General features: G+C 39.7%; 1 protein-coding gene across 3 annotated transcripts in view; it reads right to left on the bottom strand.

The window, feature by feature from the left end:
- CERS6 (ceramide synthase 6) overlaps nucleotides 1-21,213 on the bottom strand; it is a 318,670-nt gene that overhangs the window by 223,440 nt on the left and 74,017 nt on the right. For all 3 annotated transcript variants that reach the window (XM_036858219.1, XM_036858217.1, XM_036858218.1), the window contains exon 2: nucleotides 7,367-7,472. In XM_036858219.1, coding sequence (XP_036714114.1) covers nucleotides 7,367-7,472 — 106 coding nt within the window. The remainder of the gene's footprint in view (nucleotides 1-7,366; nucleotides 7,473-21,213) is intronic.

Raw genomic sequence — 21,213 nt, 5'->3', positions numbered from 1 at the left:
TGAACCAACCAGCTCACATTGCATCTCTTCCTGTTGACCAACTGTTTTTTTTCTTTAGGTCTTGTATTTCTTTTATTGTGATCCTCCTTACAGAGTTATTGCTTTTTTTAAAATTTATGGTAAACTATTTGATCTCAACTTTCAGTTGCCCTGTGGCCTCATTTTTCCAGTGATTATTTCTGTTAGTAAGCGATGCTACGAATTCTTTTTCTTGTCTTTGATGCTGTGTGTTTCTTCTTTATTACCCATCATTGAGTGAGTTGGATTGTCTCGACCAGCTCCAAGGAGGGTGCTTTTGTAGTTTAGCTGCCTCCGAGGTACAATGCCTCTGGAAAATGTGCCATCCACAAGGTTTTCTGTGTACTTCTTCCACTTCCCTGAATTAAACTGAGTCTGGGAGAGCATCTGCCAGCCTTGCTCACCAGTTCCTGTACCTAGTGTTGCAAACAGTGATACAGCTTTGGTCTCACCATTAGGAGGTGTCATTTTTGCTGGCTTTCCTGAAATCTACCCCCACAGGGCCCTCCATCCATACTTCATGCTCATCACTTCCTCCTACTTGGCTTCTGTCCAGCCTCAACTGTTTTTGTTTAGCTTTTATATATATTTTGAAATCTAGAGATATATATCTCTTAGTTTGCCAAAAATAAAGTTTGTGAGATTTTCCTTCTTTTTTTGTGTGCGTATATTTTTACTGTTGCGTTTTATAATTTTTCTCCATAGTTTTTTTCATTTCTTAAGATTTCCAAGGGAAAAAGTGAACATTTCTGACTTATATAGACATTTTTATACCAGAAATACCTAGGTTAATTTTAATAAACATAACCCATACAAGGATGGAGAAGAAAAATAAAAAGAAATAGGCATAAGAGGAGAATGAGGAAAAACAAATTATAGGAAATCTGCATATAATTTTTTAAATACAGTATAATATACCAAATGCAGATTATGATGTGATAATCTCATAATTCTCTAGATCATGAAACCTAGTTTCATAGCTGACATATATTTTTTTCCCTTAATGGCTCAAGAACTGATTTGATTGATTAGAAAATGAAGCTGTTGGGATTATAGATATAATATGTGCCAAAAGATAGATAGATATATAAATCAATAGATAAACTGATTGATTCATTGATTTATATCTATCTCATTCAGATAACTCTGGATATAGCCAATTAAGAAACGTGAACTCAAAAATATACACTCTAAAGAGAAACAATCATTCCATTCATTTGAGTAAGTCTGACAACTCATAATCGCCGGTTCTTGGGGCCATCACAAGTCTACTGAATCAGGATCTCTAGAAATAGGATGCAGCAATCTACATTTACCTCTCAGGCACTCCTAATGTAAATTAAAGAATGGGAACACCTGGCCCAAATAAATGCTCCCTCATTAACTAACCGACTTACAGCCCAAGGTCACAACACTAGGAAGCAGCAGAGCCCGTGTTCCAATATACCAGGTGTCTGCAACCCCTGGGCCATGGACCAGTACCAGTCCACAGCCTGTTAGGAACTGGGCCGCACAGCAGGAGGTGAGTGGCAGGCGCGAGTGAAGCTTCATCTGTATTTACAGCCACTCCCCGTCACTCGCATTACCGCCTGAGTTCCTCCTCCTGTCAGATCAGCGGCAGCATTAGATTCTCATAGGAGCACAAACCCTACCGTGAACTGCGCATGTGAGGGATCTAGGTTGCACGCTCCTTATGAGAATCTAATGCCTGATGATCTGAGGTGGCGCTGAGGCGGTGATGCTAGCACTGGGGAGCGGCTGCAAATACAGATTATCATTAGCAGAGAGGTCTGACTGCACAGAGACCATAATAAATCAATTGCTTGCAGACTCATATCAAAACCCTATCAGTGAGTGGCAAGTGAAAACAAGCTCAGGGCTCCCGCTGATTCTGCATTATGATGAGTTGTATAATTATTTCATTATATATTACAATGTAAGAATAATAGAAATAAAGTACACAATAAATGTAATGTGCTTGAATCATCCCAAAACCATTCCCCCCACTCCCAGTCTTCCATGAAACCGGTCCCTGGTGCCAAAAAGGTTGGGGATCACTGCAATATACTGCTCAGGTCCGACTCAAAAACCAGTGCTTTCAACTATTTTGCAATAGAGGTAAGTTCTCTGAAATATTTATAAAATTTTAGATTTACAGAGGGAAAAAAAAGAGTGAGAAAGACAAGTAGATGTTACCTCAAAAGGAAAGACTGCTGGAGAATATGAAGGAGTTCAAATTTATCAGCTAATTTCATAGATGAGAATTGCTCAGTCAGGGCGCATGACCAGTGAACTCACACAGGGATCCTGATTCAGAAGGGCTCACACGTGGGGTTTAAAGTTCTCTGGGTGCCATCTTGAAATTCTTGATAATTTTGTTATGGGAATGGTGTTTTGCTTATGAAGTCCACTGGGATAGGGGAGCATGTGTCAGGGGTCCAGAGTCTTGGCTCACACACACTCCCGGCACTGCCCCCATATGAGTCTGGGTAACTTACGTCCCTGTCCCCGGCTCCCCAGGGACCCCAGCTTTCCCCTTCCCACTCCTGCCTAGTGACTACTGCTGCCCTGGGTGCAAACACGGAAAGGGATGGGATTAGATATGCACACCCCACGGTGTCTCAGTGTGGGGTATAGGGATGCCACCTGCACCCTGGGCTGGCACTGTCCCAGTGCATTTGGTGGATGACTCAGTGGGGACTAGCCTCTTGCTTACCCCAATCCAGGTACCTAGTGTGTCTTGGAGCAGAGACTGCAATACACTGGGAGGTCCCCTGTCCACCATGGGTGGGGACAGTGGGCCCATGGAAAGGGGAGAGGCCTGTCTCAACTTCTCCCCCAGCCAGAGAAGGGCAGGCATGTTAGCCCAGGAGCTGGCAACTAGCTGCTGGCGATTAGCAGCAGCTAGTCAGCTGTGTGTGCACTAAATCACAGGGTGGGGTTCCTGGGTACCTGTCAGGATCTGCCCTTGCCTCTTTAGTATGCCTAAGGGGGCATGGCATTAAATACCAAATAAAATAAAAATCTTGACAGGTCAAGAGAAAGAAACTGTGCAAGAAAGGAAAAAGCTTTCTATTTTTATGCCTTTAATGGCACCTTTTTGTGCTTTCTGAACAAGGGGCCCTGCATTTTAGTTCTGCACTGGCCTCCAAAAATTATGTAGCCAGTCCTGTAAGGAGTAGATTTTAAGGGTTTTCACACTTGAAAGATGATAACCATGCCCTCCTCCAAGGTGACCTGGAACCACGGTCAAGGCCAGAATGCAGGACGAGCACTGTTCAAACTCTCCAAATCCTGCTACTTGTATTCTGGTCAACTGATCTGTTACTTTTTCATCTCACAACTAACACTGGAGAACTACAAAGAATTCAAGGAAAAATAGTTCCAACTTTGGCTGCATTTATGTTCAAAACCTGAGGCTTCTGCTTTAATTGTGTAGAAACTTCCAAAAGAATCACCTTGGAAACCAAGAGAATATGATCATTAAAATTAGCTAGAAGCAAATATCCTCCAGAGCAGTCAACCTGCCTGCAAAATCCTTTCATTACCTTTATAGAGAAAATTTCCCCAGTAACCATAATAAACATAAAGCAAGGGAAATACAATGTCCACTGCAGGATTTCTAAAGAGAGGTATACATTTGGGTAGAAAATTCATTTTTCATACATTTAGAGTAGTTCACAAGGTAAATACAAATATGTTGTCATCACATTTTAAAAAAAATGAACCTTGTAACTCCCTACACATCTGCTTTTTTAGAGCAGAAAAAGGTGTTTGCTGCAGTAAATTGATATATTAAATAAAAATGCAAGTTTCTTCTTAACATTTTCTTCCTTTAAACACTATAGGACATGAGCCCCTTAAGGTTAGAAACTGGCAATCTAAAATCATCCCACGTATAGGAATAAACTTACCTAAGGAGACAAAAGACCTGTATGCAGAAAATTATAAGACACTGATGAAAGAAATTAAAGATAATACAAATAGATGGAGAGATATACCATGTTCTTGGATTGGAAGAATCAACATTGTGAAAATGACTCTACTACCCAAAGCAATCTACAGATTCAATGCAATCCCTATCAAACTACCACTGGCATTTTTCACAGAACTAGAACAAAAAATTTCACAATTTGTATGGAAACACAAAGGACCCCAAATAGCTAAAGCAATCTTAAGAAAGAAAAACGGAGCTGAAGGAATCAGGCTCCCAGACTTCAGACTATACTACAAAGCGACAGTAATCAAGACAGTATGGTACTGGCAAAAAAACAGAAATATAGACCAATGGAACAGAATAGAAAGCCCAGAGATAAACCCACACACATATGGTCACCTTATCTTTGATAAAGGAGGCAAGAATATACAGTGGAGAAAAGACACCCTCTTCAATAAGTGGTGCTGAGAAAACTGAACAGGTACATGTAAAAGTATGAAATTAGAACACTCCCTAACACCATACACAAAAATAAATTCAAAGTGGATTAAAGACCTAAATGTAAGGCCAGACACTATCAAACTCTTAGAGGAAAACATAGGCTGAACACTCTATGACATAAATCTCAGCAAGACCCTTTTTGACCCACCTCCTAGAGAAATGGAAAAAAACCAAAAATAAACAAATGGGACCTAGTGAAACTTAAAAGCTTTTGCACAGCAAAGGAAACCATAAACAAGACGAAAAGACAACCCTCAGAATGGGAGAAAATATTTGCAAATGAAGCAACTGACAAAGGATTAATCTCCAAAATTTACAAGCAGCTCATGCAGCTTAATATCAAAAAAACAAACAACCCAATCCAAAAATGGGCAGAAGACCTAAATAGACATTTCTCCAAAGAAGATATACAGACTGCCAACAAACACATGAAAGGATGTTCAACATCATTAATCATTAGAGAAATGCAAGTCAAAACTACAATGAGGGGGCTTCCCTGGTGGCACAGTGGTTGAGAATCTGCCTGCTAATGCAGGGGACACGGGTTCGAGCCCTGGTTTGGGAGGATCCCACATGCCATGGAGCAACTGGGCCCGTGAACCACAACTGCTGAGCCTGCGCGTCTGGAGCCTGTGCTCCGCAACAAGAGAGGCCGCGATAGTGAGAGGCCCGTGCACCGCGATGAAGAGTGGCCCCCACTTGCCGCAGCTAGAGAAAGCCCTAGCACAGAAATGAAGACCCAACATAGCAATCGATCAATCAATCAATCAATCAATAAATCTTTAAAAAAAAAAAAAAAAACTACAATGAGATATCATCTCACACTGGTCAGAATGGCCATCGTCAAAAAATCTACAAACAATAAATGCTGGAGAGGGTGTGGAGAAAAGGGAACCCTCTTGCACTGTTGGTGGGAATGTAAATTGATACAGCCACTATGGAGAACAGTATGGAGGTTCCTTAAAAAACTAAAAATAGAACTACCATACGACCCAGCAATCCCTCTACTGGGCATATACCCTGAGAAAACCATAATTCATAAAGAGTCATGTACCAAAATGTTCATTGCAGCTCTATTTACAATAGCCAAGACATGGAAGCAACCTAAGTGTCCATCAACAGATGAATGGATAAAGAAGATGTGGCACATATATACAATGGAATATTACTCAGCCATAAAAAGAAACAAAATTGAGTTATTTGTAGTGAGGTGGATGGACCTAGAGTCTGTCATACAGAGTGACGTAAGTCAGAATGAGAAAAACAAATACCGTATGCTAACACATATATATGGAATCTAAGAAAAAAAAAATGGTCATGAAGAACCTAGGGGCAAGACTGGAATAAAGACACAGACCTACTAGAGAATAGACTTGAGGATATGGGGAGGGGGAAGGGTAAGCTGGGACAAAGTAAGAGAGTGGCATGGACATATATACACTACCAAACGTAAAATAGATAGCTAGTGGGAAGCAGCCGCATAGCACAGGGAGATCAGCTCGGTGCTTTGTGACCACCTAGAGGGGTGGGATAGGGAGGGCGGGAGGGAGGGAGACGCAAGAAGGAAGAGATATGGGAACATATGTATGTGTATAACTGACTGACTTTGTTATAAAGCAGAAACTAACACACCATTGTAAAGCAATTATACTCCAATAAAGATGTTATAACCCAAAAAAAAAATAAAAAATAAAAATAAATATAATCATCCCACAAAACTAAAATTCCATTTATTCTACTCTTTCCTAAAATTCCATTTATTCTACTCTTCTTCCTAGCAGAGATGTTAAGAACACCAGGTGCTTTCTTCCACTTTTCCAGGAAAAATACCATTTTTAAAAGAATCGAGGGGGAAACCCTAGAGAATCCTGGTAGAAACGAAGACCATAAAATAAACAAACACATTTGAATATTTGAATTAATAGTTTTAAGACAAGAGAGAAGCAATACAAAATGTTAGCAATACAAATACCAAAACCGGAATAAAATTTGCTTAACATGGCCAAATCACATCTTAGAAGCCTGAGTAATTCTCCCAGAAAAATGAAAGTGGGAAAAGGAACCATTTCATATACAAACACACAATACTTCTCACAGACTGTTAGGCTCCTTTTCTTCTTTCTTGTCCACGAAAGAGTAAGACAAGAGAGAGATATGAGTAAGAATCAGCTTTTTGGATGCTGTGATTTGCTTAATTTTTTATGGCCTTAGCTTGAGGGTTTCTGACTTCTGTCTTCCTCCCCTTTTTGTTCTTAAGGAAATACCAGCTGGCAGTGGATGGCAATCTTTCCCTCTATCTTCTCCCTGCCTCCTCTTCCCACTCCTGGTTTGGACTTTAACTCTCACCAGAGCGATCATCTCCTCTCCCGTTTTCTTCACAATGAATCTGTACTTTATAACTCTCCTGACCCTCGCTCCTCATGTCTTCATATTGCAGCTCTTCTCTCCTTCCATTATTCCCTTTTTTGTTCACCTGCCTGTGTATCACAACTGCTAGAACATATGGACAATGCTATAAGCAAACAGGCACTTTTTCTCACAATACATTAATTATATTCCTCAGCTCTCCCCAAAGTCCCATCCAACTGTTACACATACATACTGTTTCATGTCATGTGAGATTAAGAGGCACAGAATTAGACCAATCACCATCTAATCTAGACTGTGCTTCACAGACAAGCGTCTCACATCACCTTGGGAGCGAACAATCAGGTCTCAAACACACCCACGCGTATTTGGCTTCTACGCTTTTTGGTCTAGTCACAATGCCTGTGTGCTTTCCAAGAGGACACTTTCACACACGAGGCTAGTCAAATGTTAGTTCTCAAACCCAAGAGAGAAGGAACTGAATGATTTCAGATTGAGAACAGTGGTCATGACAATTCATATTCCAGAAAAGGACAATCATACCTTTGTAATTGCAGTAAAAACCTTTTCCAGAATGGCATTTGGCTGAGCAATTTGTGGTCCATTGGCCTGAATGTTGAGGGCTATGGCACATGGTTTGGCTACAAATCTAAAAAAAAAAAAAAAAAAAAAGACACAAGTTATTCTCTCTATAGCTGTTCTTAATGTCATCAGTTAAACATTACTCAACTGTCCCAATAAAGTGTTGATAGGGTTTTATGGGTAGACATCATCAACATTCATATGTCAGTACCTTTAAAGCAGATTTAACTTTTTTTTTTCTCCTTTAATCTCCCAGCAGTAACAGTAAAAAAAGAAATCCTTTTAAAATATTGAAACCTCCTGATACTCAAGTTCTAATGAGACTGAACAGATAGAAAGACTATCAAATGACAAATATAAATCTGTGTGAGATACATAAACCAAAAAACCATGATTTTGAAATGACAATTTATATTCTTCTTACTAACAAGTCATGTTATATTTTTACTATGAGAAAGTGTTTACTAACCATCTGATTATACAGAAAGTATGCTTTTGATCAACCCTAGTCCAAAAATTCGCCATTTTGTCTCTATGATTCAAAGTGTGCTATGTTCAGCCCCAATTCCTTAGGACATCTTAAAAATTCTCTATGCTTATTTGCTTCTTTTCATAAACAATCATGAAAGGTGTCAAAAGAATGACTGTTCCCAGCCAAGCTGAAAAGTCTGAAATGATTATAAGCATCAGCTACACCGTTTTATTGTAAGCAAATGATTATGTCAAGAAGAACAGGAAGACTTAGCTGTATTTCGGCTGTGTTTGATGTATGAACAAGGCATGAGAGGAATGCAGGCAGAGGGCGCATGGGGCACCCCAAAAGTATGATGATGTCTCTAAAACTTTTTTAAAAAGAAAAGCATTGGGGCTTCCCTGGTGGCGCAGTGGTTGAGAGTCTGCCTGCTAATGCAGGGGACACGGGTTCGAGCCCTGGTCTGGGAAGATCCCACATGCCGCGGAGCAACTAGGCCCGTGAGCCACAACTACTGAGCCTGCGTGTCTGGAGCCCGTGCTCCACAACAAGAGAGGCCGCGATAGTGAAGAGGCCCGCGCACCGCGATGAAGAGTGGCCCCCACTTGCCGCAACTAGAGGAAGCCCTCGCACGGAAACGAAGACCCAACACAGCCAAAAATAAATATAAAAATAAATAAATAAAAAAGAGCCTTCCCTAAATAAAAAAAAAAAAAAAAGAAAAGCATTAGAGTTGTTTTAGACTAAATGGTCCAGAAATAAGGGCGATAACATGTTCCTTTCTAGTAGTGACATTTAACTTTTTCTATAAATACAAAAAATATAATAACCTATGAAAGTATGATGCAAATTAATTTGTTGGCCAAAAGCAACTGATAAATATACCAAAACAGGGGCTTCCCAGTGGCGCAGTGGTTAAGAAATCTGCCTGCCAATGCAGGTGAAACGGGTTCGAGCTCTGGTCCAGGGAAGATCTCCCACATGCCGCGGAGCAACTGAGGCCCGTGCGACACATCTACTGAAGCCCGCGCACCTAGAGCCCGCACTCCACAACAAGAGACGCACCCCAATGAGAAGCCCACACACCGCAACGAAGAGTAGGCCCCCACTCGTCGCAACTAGAGAAAGCCCAACGTGCAGCAACGAGACCCAACACAGCCAAAATAAATAATATAAACAAATAAATTAAAAATACCTATATACAAAACAGATCATGAGTAAATCTTAGATGAAGCTTCTTTAATAATAATGAATGAGTTAAAAAACAGTAGACAAGGGAGGAATTTTTTTTAAGGGGGACTAATGATGTTTACATACATGGTAACACATAATTATTCCCACTGGGTCCTATTTCAAGTAAAATGACCAAAAAAATGTATTCCACAGGAGAATGAGAGTTACTATACATGCAAGCCTAAACCAGGAAATGGATACACACAGAAAATGCAATATAAATCCTGTTTCACTGGGCTCTCTGGGACGAAGTTAGGAAGATATAACACCCTTTCCTAGTATGTAAATATAGAGAGAACTGGAATTTTCCCAAACTTTTGCATTCTCAGTTCTTTGTAACATAAAATTTTCTAAAACATGTTACCTATGCCCCTACCTTCTTAAAGAGAAGTGTAGTATTTTTATAAATAACTTTGGGTCTTCACTATGACCAGTAATCGTGGAGCTATGGATGTAGCTAGTGGAAAGAAATAAAGTTTGATAGGCAATGACCAGAAGAGTGTCCAGACCTTGTTCCCTTGACAAAGTTTCCTGCTTCATGGTTATCTGCCTCTTCATCATAAGGTATAATGCGGGGTGTGAAAAGACATGAGGTCAGCAAAAGTTTTCTTATAAAGGTAAAATAGCAAAATTAGCTTGGTATAAAAGCCAAAATCAACACTTCCAATGGTTGCCTTCTACTCTTCCCTGTTGGATTTCTCCCCAGCCCTCCCTCGTCTTCCCTATTCCCACAACTTCTGAAACACTGTATTCAAATTCCCTTTCGGAATTTGGCGTCATCATCCTTGTAACAACCTCCTGTTCTAGTACGTGGTCTGCTTTCTTCTTCTAAAGAGCGAAGAGTCTAAATGCAAAGGCTGATCACATCATCTCTGAATATGCCGTGACAATGCCAGACATACGCAGGAGAGGGTCAAGAAATCTGATCAACTGGCTATCTTCTGTAAATGTGTTTTCACTCTTGCCATCATTGTTGTGAGTACTGTTGACAAGTTAACAGACCATCTCTCTGTGTCCCACAACAATGCGCGGGCAGACGCTAGGAGAGTCAAGAAATTCACTCAACAGGATCTCTTCAAAAGCAACTTCCTCACCTTTGCTATCATCTCCCAGTAACATACAAAAGCATTCAAAAAGGTTCCTTTAGTATGTTATACAATATAAGGTTTTACACCTCACTCCTCCTCTTTTAAACTTCAAACCACTTTTTTGAAACTCTTCTCTAAATTTCCAGCACTAATAACAACAGCATCTTGAAGAAGGCATATCCCTTGGTCATCAGGCTTATGAGATTTTGATAATCAAAATTATCAAATATATATGATGCTCTGTAAACATGTTTTTTTAAGCAGTGTCTAAAGGATAGGTGGGAATTATCTCTGCTACTGTCTGGCTATGGAGGCTTAGCTTCAGAAATTAATCTCTCTATGCCCAATGTCCTCATATTGGGCACAGAGAGATTGGGCACATCATATTTTTACATGTCCTCATGTAAAAAATTATAATAATTACATAGGTACATAAGTTGTGTGTATATACAAACACATGTATATGTTAAAACACCATGTCACATGGTCTCTTTGTCTAAAATCTTTGACGGGAGCCATGTGTATGGTTTCACACCATAGCATTTACACACCGTGACTCTCTGGGTCCAGCAACACACTAAGCTTCAGCTATGTTGTGTCAAGCCATGCGCTTTCAACAAGCTCTGAAAGTACCAAGCGAAAAAGAAGAGACCAGAAACCAAGACAGGCAACTGAAAAACACAAGGGTCATCAGGTAGAGTAACCACTTACCTCAGTTTACCCTCACAGCCTGGTTGTCCCAGCATCATTAATAATGGTACCACCTTTACTGACAAAAGCATCCCTGCTTGCTATTCTGCCACAATCATTTAAGTGTTCCCCATTTGGGCAATAAATTGTAGCAAGCCCCATCATCAAGCCTCAGACCTGGCATAGGTCCACACTGAGTCCACATCAGCAATGCCTTCAGGTTCTGAGCCCATCCACACCTGGCCTTCTCTCAGGACCCAAACCTCCCCAGCTCCCCCATCAATCTCCATGGCCCTACAGGGTGGTGTGCCCACACATATCACAGGAAGAGTTGCTATGTATATGTGTGTCCCTCTTCCCTGTGTGCGTGGTCTCTTCCATGGAGGCTGGAATGACCTTAATGACACTTCCCACCTCCAGGGGACCCTAACACACAAACCCATTTACTCTCCCTCAACCAGACGAGGCAGGATTCTCACCACCCGCACTTTGCAGAGAGGGTCAGAGAGGCAAGTATCCTCCACCTCCAGGGCAAGGGAAGCAGAGGACAGGATACTTCTTTCCCAGGAAGGTCAATGTTATCATCAGCTCCCCATCTTAATTTACTGGCCAAGCTAAGTCCCCAATTCTGAGGATTTGAGGAGCGGGGTGGGGTGTGAGGAGTGACAGACAAATTTAACAGAATTTAACTCAATGTAAAGGTTGAAGATTTCTACAGTTTAAATGGTCCGTGATGGGTATGTACAATAAATCAAACCACTTCAATCCTTTGAAAGAAGTTACTATGCCATAGAATATTTTTATGAAATGCCTGGCATACTGTGGGCACTCAATGAATACTTGATGGATGAATGAATGAATGAACAAATCAGCTAAAATACAATGGCAGGTACCCGTCCTCTTTTTTTCATAGGGGTTGTGCATTTTAACACCCTTAAATACCCACATCTACTCAGGGTCCTCATTTGGGACTCAGAGGGTAGGAGACTGACCACTCAAACTCGAGAAGCTGTTTCTATCATTTCCATTGTCCCTATAATGTCATAGCAGCCCCACCAACCTCTCATCAGGCTCTACCAACCTCTCACTAGGCATTCTCTTTTCAACTTATCTAGCACAGACAGCCAGACACTTAATTTCCAAGATTTAAAAAACTTCATACTGTACAGCACAGGGAACTCTACCTAATGCACTGTGGTAACCTAAATGGGAGGGAAGTCCAAAAGGGAGGGGATATCTGTATGTGTATGGTTGATTCATTCTGTTGTGCAGTGGAGGCTAACACGACATTGTAAAGCAACCAGACTCCAATAAAAATTAATAAAAAAAAATTTTCACAAGAGAGGCAGAAAACATTAATTTCAAATCCCAAATGAGAGAAGAAAGAAGATATAATTTTTATCTTCCTAAAAGTATTATATGATATATATACATAATATATGATATATATCTTATATAAGATTATATGAAAATAGAAATTTTATTTGTTTATTCTCCAAAGAATTTGTGTACCACTGCTGGCATTTTTTTTTTTTAAAGAGAGCATATTAGACACCAAATAAAACTCATGACAAAACTACTGTAATTTTAACACCTACTGTCATGGTCCATTAGAGGAATGCTGGATTTTTTTTTTCTCCAATGCTGGCTCTAACAGAAGTAAGGTCATAAAAACTGTCTTTCACAAAGGTTGTCGTAGGAGAGAGAGAAACAGAATGAGATAGACAGAGGGTGGGGTAGAGTACCTACAAATATAATAGTTGAAAGGGAATATGTACTTTTGAGCTTTGATGGTTGCCTCTACCAGGAAATGCTCACCTAATTACTTTTTTAATCAAAGCAGCACACCATCTTCAAAAGATCAAACATCTATGAAGTAGTTCATGTAGTATAACATATTTGAAAGTAAATATAACAAGGATGTAGCTTTGAAAATACTAGTCTCAATGTAAAAGCAGAGAAAACACCTAGACAGTCCTACTTTTTAGTTCTATTTAACATGTATTTGTATTATAAACATGAATTGAATGTCTCTACACAGTAGCACGCCAAGGTAAGCTCTGGGCTGCGTTTGCTTAAAGGTATACACAAACATGAAGTGATTCTTGCACTCAAACGCCTTTACACTATGGAAAAAGAGTAGTGATCAAAAAAAAAAGTGTTTACAGGTACACGTCAGTTCTAATCACTTAATACTATGTAATCATCTTCAGTAGGGAGCATGGCCAGAGACTTAGTCCTTCCTGACTCTAGCATTTCCTACACTTTTCAAAGTAGTTGGATGGCTGTGGTGGTGGACACACAGACCTACACATGTGATAAAAACTGTACAGAATTAAATCACATGCACACAATGTACAACTGGGGAAATCTGTGTAAGCTTAACAGATTGTATCAATGTCAATATCCTGCTAGTGATGTCATACTACAGTTTTACAAAAGGTTACCATTGGGGGAAAGTAGGGAAGGAGCATGAGCTCTCAGTGTATTCTTTCTTAACAACTGCACGTGAGTCTACCGGCTATCTCAGGAAAGATTTCGATTAAAAATACTTAAAAGAAGCATTCTAAATAAAAAAAAAAAAAAAAAAAAGAAGCATTCTGTTTTTGACATGGAGAAATGAGCTCCAATAAATCAATTTTTCATCCTAAAAACTCTGCAAAACACGCCAAGCCCCTAAAAACAAAACCAAACTACTTGAGGGCTCTGGAGATGGAATAAAAGCAAGTAGACTTTGGAGGGGAGTAAAAAGCTGGAGCAGGAAACCAGCAGAGAACAAGCTCCCGTTTACTTATTTATATATTTAGTTTGCAGCTCAACTCTGATATCAATCACAGAAGCAGATAAAGCTCTGACAGGAAAGCACACTCTCTTGTCTAGCTGCAGGGACCAGGAAAGGAGACTGGGGAAATCAGAGAGTGGTTAGAGAACCACAAAAGAAAAAAGCCAACCCCTAATTCTGCATACAAATGAAGTTCTGGCTGACCCCAAACCACCTATGTACAAGGTAAACTGAAAGCAGGTAGGAGCTGAGGTTTAAAGAACTGAATGGAGATTGAAGCCATGGTCCACTGCAGGCCTGACAGGCTACAATTTCAACCTAACTGAGTAAATTGCTTGTTAACACAAGACATCTCAACACTCTTCAGAGCAATGTAAAAAAGTCCAGAATCTCTACAACATAACTCTCACAATGTCCAGGATACAATCTAATATGTTGACAGAGAGCAAGGAAAATATGGCCCAATGTGAGGGGTAAAGACATGCAAAGACATTCAGTGAACCTGAAGATAGGGCAATGGAAATAATGCAATCTGAGAAAGAGAAAGAAAAAAATGACAAAATAAAGAAACACACACTGTGGAACAATTTCAAAAAGGCTAACATATGGGTAATTGGAGTTCCAGGAAAAAAGGAGGCAGACTGGGGAAGAAGAAGAAAATATTAGTAATAGAAAGAAATAATAGTCTATAACTTCCCAAGTCTGATAAAAGACATAAACATACAGATTTAAGAAGCTCAAGAATCCCCAAAATAGATAAGTTCCAAAAAAAGGAAAATCTAGACAAAATCACAGTCAAACTGATGAAAACCACAGATAAAGAGAAAATATTTAAAGTCACCAGACAAAATGGCACATTATACACAGGGAACAATAATTTGAAAAACAAAGGACTTCTTATCAGACATCACAGAGGTTCAATGACAGTGAAACAACACCTTTAAAGTGCTGGTAGCAAAATCAAAACCAAAAAAATTGTCACCCCAAAATTCTATGTCCAGCAAAATTTTTCTTCAAAGAATGAAGGTGACAGGAAAACAAAGGGAATTTGTCTGCCACCAGACCCCCACTTCAAGAATACTAGAGGGAGTTCTTTAGGCTGAAAGGAAGCAAAATCAGAGGGAAGCTTAGATCTCAGGAAAAAATGAAGAACATCAGAAATGGCAAATATATTGATAAATACAAAAGTACTTGGAAGGTCTCTGAAATTAATCACAACCAATTAATAACAGATTAACTGCTTAAACCCAATTATGAGAAATAACATATGTCCCACCCCAGACTGTGCTGGAAAGAAACCTAAGTATGAACAAGTGAACATCCAAGAAAAAAGAAATGAACAGGGGTTGACTGATTCAATTCATTGCTTGACCACCAGCACCTCCACAGGCTACAACATTCACCAGTTATGGGTGTGCCATGGCTACAGTCACAGAAAGTATTACAAACTTTAAACTTATGAGAACAGTATAGATTGGATATTGAAAGCTACGTGGGTGCATGTTTAGATACACATGGGTGCATGTGCCTGGGAGAGTAGGTGTATGTGTGGGACTGTGTATTCTACAATTCTAATATAAAGCTGCTTCCACATTTAGTGGAAAGACAGCCAGGATGGAGACAGGAGACTGATATTTATTGATAGTTATTAAGTGTCAAGTGCTTTGCAATGTTTTTATTCTTTTTTTTTTTTTTAGCCCAACAACAACTCTTCGAAGTAAATTTTAGTCCCATTTTACAGAAATATAAACTAAATCTCAAAGAAGTTAAAGGATCTGCTCAAGATCTTAACACTTAAATAGTTTAGACAAGATTTAGACCTGGTCAATCCTAACATAATCTATTAATAAAAACAACATTTTCTCCTTTCCCTAAAATAATAAAACCTGATTAAAAAGGCACTGTTAAAATAATATGATATAGTCATACACCTTCACTCAGAAATCTCACTTTTAGGTATTTATCTAGGGAAATCTGTCAAACAAAGAAAAAAAGCCATAAATGGAAAGATTTTCATGCACCATCATTTTATAATAGGGAAAATGGTAAACAGCTTAATGATTCACTAACAAATGACTCAGTGAGTACCTATGATGAGTCAGCCCTGCTTTAAGTGTTGGGGATGCAGCAGTGAACAAATTTCCCTGCTTTTATGGAGTTTACATTCCAGTGGGGAGGAAGGGAGATTGAAAAATAAAGTGATGCATGTGATGCAAGATAGTGAAAAGTACTATAGAGAAAAATAAAGCCTGCTAAGAAGGATGAGGTGGGGTTGCAATTTTCAATGGACTGGTCAAGGGAAGGTTCCTGAGAAAGTGAGCAGATTCCTAAGAAGGTAAGGAAATCAAGTAGGAAGAGAAGTGGAGGAAGAACATTCTGGAAGGAACAGCAGCTAAGAGCAAAGGCCCTGAGAAAGGAGTATGTCTGAGATGTTGAAGACACAACCAGAGGGCCAAGGAGGCCAGAGCAGAGTTAGGAAGAGCGAGAAGAGAAAGGTGGGGTCGGAGCGGCACGCAGCCACATCATCGTACCTTGTGCACTACACGAAGGACTTCGGTTTTCACCATGAGTGAGGCAGGAAGCCACTGCAGGACTCTGAGAAGAAAACCTAAATGAGTGATTTATATTTAAACAGAATCACTGGTTCCTCTCTTGAGAACTGACTGAAGGGGAGCGAGAATGGGAGCAGGCCAACTGGGGGGTTGCTCCAGTTATCCTGGCGAGAGATGACAGCGCCCAAAGGGAGTGGGTGGCAAAAGAAGGTGGTGAGCTGTGGTCAAGTCCTCAAACTATCTTGAACGCTGGGCTCACAGCATGCACTGGATTGAACGTGGGATGAGACGGGAGAGAGGAATAAAGGAGGCCGACAGGTCTTTGCCCTGAGCCCTTGGAAGGACAGAGTTAGTCTGGGGCTAGTAGTGTGAGGTTAAGCTTATAAGCTATTAGGCTTATACGTGGAGATGCTACGTGGGCAGTTGGGATAGAGTAGTTTGGGTTCAGGAGAGCTTTGGGCTAGAGATACAAATTTGGTGTCATCAACCTACAGATGCCACATAAAACCATAAGACTAATGAAATCATCTGGGCAGTGAGAATAAATAAATATTTCATACCCTTCAGGCTGATAATGTGACATACAGCCGAGGATTTGGAGAACAAGAATGCCAGAGAGAAAAAGATGACGGAAGCAGGGGTCATGAGAGGAGAGAGGCTGGAAGATACTATGCTGCTGGTTTTGAAGGTGGAGGAAAGGCTACGAGCCAAGGAATGCAGGTGGCCTGGCAGATGCTGGAAGAGCCATGTTAATTTTAAAAAGTGATAGTAAAAAAAACTGATATCAAAACACTGACCATTATCACTGTACCATTTGCCAAAATTTTAAATTTGATAAATTCCAATGCTGGCAAGAGTAAGAAGAAACAGGTACTCTGGTAAACTCTTGGTGGGTGTCTAAAGTGGTGCAATCTTTGAAAGGCAATTTACCAGTATTTAGCAAATTGTTAAACTGCCTAAGCCCTTGTGAGCATTACTAGTTGTATTTCTCCTAGAAATTTACCCTCCAGATGTATTGGCATTTTTAAAAATAAAGTTGATTGCGGTACTGCTTAAAATAACAAAAAAGACAGGAAACAAATATTAGAAGGAGCCATATGACATATGGCACATCCATACAATGGAATTCCATAAGACAAAATGAGGTAGATCTGTTATGCTTCAAGACATAATAGTCAATGCAGAAGGCAACATACAGCACAACAAGTATAATATCCCATTTGTGTACTTAAAAAACACTTTTTTCAGGAAGAGCAGTGAGAAATCGTTAACAGTGATAATTTTGGGGGGTTAGGAAGCTTAATTTGCATTTTATACTTTTCTGTATTATTTAATTTTGGGCATATGTATGCTTTATATTTATTTTAAAGGTAAACAACCTTTACATGTGTTCACTGAATATTTAATAACATGGAAAAAAGCTCAGAAACAAGAGGTACAATAATGTTTATATGCTGACTACTTATCTATACATATAAATTTCTAACACATAAAAGAAGCTGAAGATATGCTATTGCCAGATAATAGGATTGTGGCTTACTTTAACATTCTTTTTTATGCTTTCTTATGGTTTTCAACATCTTAAAATGAGGATGCAAACTTTTAACACCAAAAATAAAAAATAAATAGCTTTAAAAATAGAGATGAACTGAATGGTCTCTATGCCAGGTAAGACTCAAAACCTCAGTGACACCAAAACTGAACATGGAAAGCCCTACGACAGCCGCAATTCAGCTAATTCCATGGACCTCTTGAAGCAAAGGACTCCACTGTGACGGAGACAAGGGAGAGAACAGTATGTAGAATAAAAATAAAATGCCATTTCAGTACCTTGTCAAGTAGAGAAAAGGATGAAGTTCAAGTCAATGGCACACCAGAAGATATGAAATGGCATGAAATCACTTCAAGAAAAATGTTACCAACATTAAATACTCCAAGAGAGTTTTGAGATGCCTCCAGAAAATAATTGCTTCTGCTTGTGCCTGGAAACACCACAGAACTTCTCTATTCCTTCATCTATATAATGAAAATCATAATTACACTCTGCTCATGTCGGGGAATATTTCTAAATCATTGGCATCTTGAGACTAACTGGAAAGGGACAGAGATAGGGGAAGATGGCATGCAAAGCAGCAGGCAGGCAGAAGACAATTCTCTCCTTAGGAAAAAATATGAATTTGTTTCTAGGTAGAGTAGAAAGGAAAATTCCTTTAGAGCAAACCCATATCCGAAGTGAATCTGCTCTGAGCTTGGAATGTTGGAAAGCTCTTTAACATTTCTGAACCCTAGTTACCACATTTTAAAAATGGAGACAATAAAACCTGCTTTGCAGAATGTGTGTGAAGATTGACAGTATTCAACATTTGGAAAATATTCAGTTAAGTGCTGGCTAGTCTTAAATTCTCACTACAAGGAGCATACATTTCACACATTAGGAGGACCTCTCGTCTGTGCTGCTCGGTAAGCTGCAGTGGGAAACTTATGGGAAGAACACAAGGATGGCAAAAATTCATGAAAGAGCCAGAAAATTTAAGAGCTGACTATGTCACCTGGTCCAGCCTCCTTTTTCCAAGCCAAACTTTCTCTCTAGAGAGATCATTCAAAAACTTCCTTCAAGCATGAAACCTCCCTGTACATTTCTTTGCAATTTCCTGTGAATCTGTAATTATTTCAAAATAAAAAGTAGAAACAAAAAAATCTTCCCTTGGTATCCTAGTTTAGTTTTTCATCACGTTTGACTCAAAATGTTCTTCCCGCATCATTCTTTCGAGCTGAAATATAAACCCATTTCCTCTTTTCTCAGCCCTCTGGAGAAATGGTACAGTCAATAACCTCCTCAAATATTTGAAAACACCGATGAAGTCATCCTGCATTCTTCTGTCTTCAAGAATAAACAGTGCAGATCCCACAAACCCTTCCTCATCCATCTTTTTCTGTCCTCACTTTAAATTTTTATTTTTTAGTATTTTAAGGGTTCTTTTCTGAATCTAACTGTATTCTTTTCTCTAAGGGTGTAGAAGAGACCCTTAGACAATGGCTGTTTTTATTAATAAATAATCATGGGAGAGACTTTGCTGTTGTTGTTGCTATTGTTAAAAAAAATTCACAAGAGGCTTTCCAAAAATCAGGAACAGCTGTAGTAAAAGGGGCCTGTCAGTCTAGCCTACTCCAATCTCATCAGAGGTGCAGATCAGAGACTAGAAAGGCTCAGTGTCATCAGCTGAGAGCTGATTCTCTTTTTTTAAACATCTTTATTGGAGTATAATTGCTTTACAATGGTGTGTTAGTTTCTGCTGTATAACAAAGTGAGTCAGCTATACATATACATATATCCCCATATCTTCTCCCTCTTGCGTCTCCCGCCCACCCTCCCTATCCCACCCCAAGAGGTGAGATTCTTGGAAAGCCCAAGTTGACTTGAGAAATGTCAAAATTGTCTCCACTTGCTATACATTTCCAGGATTCTGCAAAAATAAACAAAAACTCTCGACTTCGGATATTTCACCACGAGTTCAACTATTCAAAAAACATACAATCTAGCCATTAAAGGTGAAGTTCATAAAATTCAAAGAAATCGTCTTTCTCTTAAACAAAGAAAAATATGCCCCTGCCTTTTGCATAAAATAAGATGCAAAAGGCATTTAAGATATTTATTAGAAGAAAAACTATACAGCATATATTTATATACGAAAATACCTTTGTAGTCAGGAAAGTCTTTAAGACATTATCACAGCATTATGATGCTTATAAAATTACCATAATGGTCAGTGAATCGTTAGGGAATACTGTACATGTATGAGGAAGGTTTTATTTTCAATCTGCTTTCCTTTGCACACTGAGAATGATACCATCCGGACCTCTCATTGAGGGATACAACGGTGCCCTCACAGCATTTGTCACTGTCAGCTATGCCTCTTTAACTTACCGAGTGCGATTTCGGCAACTCCATCTCTTACTGCTGCTTCCAGCACATTCTGTCGGCTTTTGACACATAGAACAAATCAAGAGCTCTGCCAGAGTGCTTCAGAATTCCCTCTGACTGTGCCCCTCAGCACTGTTACAGACACCTTCCTTGTCACTGTCTTCATCCTCGCTCTGTGATGGGGCCTAGGTGTCCCTTATCACTCATCTTCCTCAGACGACCAGCCGAGGAGAGCACAGGGGCAAGAAGCAAGTCTTCAAGGTCTGTTGACAGATTGTCTTAACAGGACCTTGTTACTGGTAGATTTGTCTCAAAAGCAGCCCTAAAGCTAAACATTAGGTCTGGGAGAGTTCCAAGCCTTCCTGTAACGCATTAATCCTTTAATTCCTTACATTTGCCAGGTGCCTTGCAATTCACCAAGCGCTTTCACACTTTCCTCTCAGTCAATCTTCAAAATATCTCCGAGGGATATGCAAGCAGGTTTTCTTATCACTGTTTTACAAAAGAGGAGTTCAGTGTTTCAGTGACTTGAACTAAAAATTAAGGGGTAAAGATGCATGCAATATAGACCCCTCCTACTCTACTCCAAGAGCTGCACTCTCCAATATTTCTGGCTTTAGTTGGTTACACATGCTCACGGGTCTGTGAACATTTCCTTTGGCCCAGATATCAGAATCACAAGGACTGTCCACTGGTGCCTCAAAACCACAAGATTTGATCATCAGTGAACCATGCCTGGTTTTATTTTACCCCCGGTCTACCGCTGAAGACTTCTGAGTGTGTGTGGAGGTAACGAAGACAGTGCCCTTGAGCCTAATGGTGAATTACCAGTAATACAACGACTTTCAAAACAGAATTTCAAAACAGAGTGAGCAGTTCAGGAAGGAGAGTTTCATAAAGGTTTTCATTTGAGGTCATGATCTACCAATATGCCAGAATTCCCCCCAGAAGAATTCGACAGCCTAACACCAATTTTAACACCAACTACCTATCGTGTGCTTGTTTCACCAGCAAAGAAGACTGTAAAAAACAGACTGGACACCATCCGTCACACACTGACAGGAAGGGA

The sequence above is a fragment of the Balaenoptera musculus genome, chromosome 7, assembly GCF_009873245.2.
Source record: "Balaenoptera musculus isolate JJ_BM4_2016_0621 chromosome 7, mBalMus1.pri.v3, whole genome shotgun sequence".
Classification (NCBI taxonomy): domain Eukaryota; kingdom Metazoa; phylum Chordata; class Mammalia; order Artiodactyla; family Balaenopteridae; genus Balaenoptera; species Balaenoptera musculus.
Note: the sequence above shows the minus strand (reverse complement) of the source record. Positions and strands in the feature narration are given on the sequence as shown.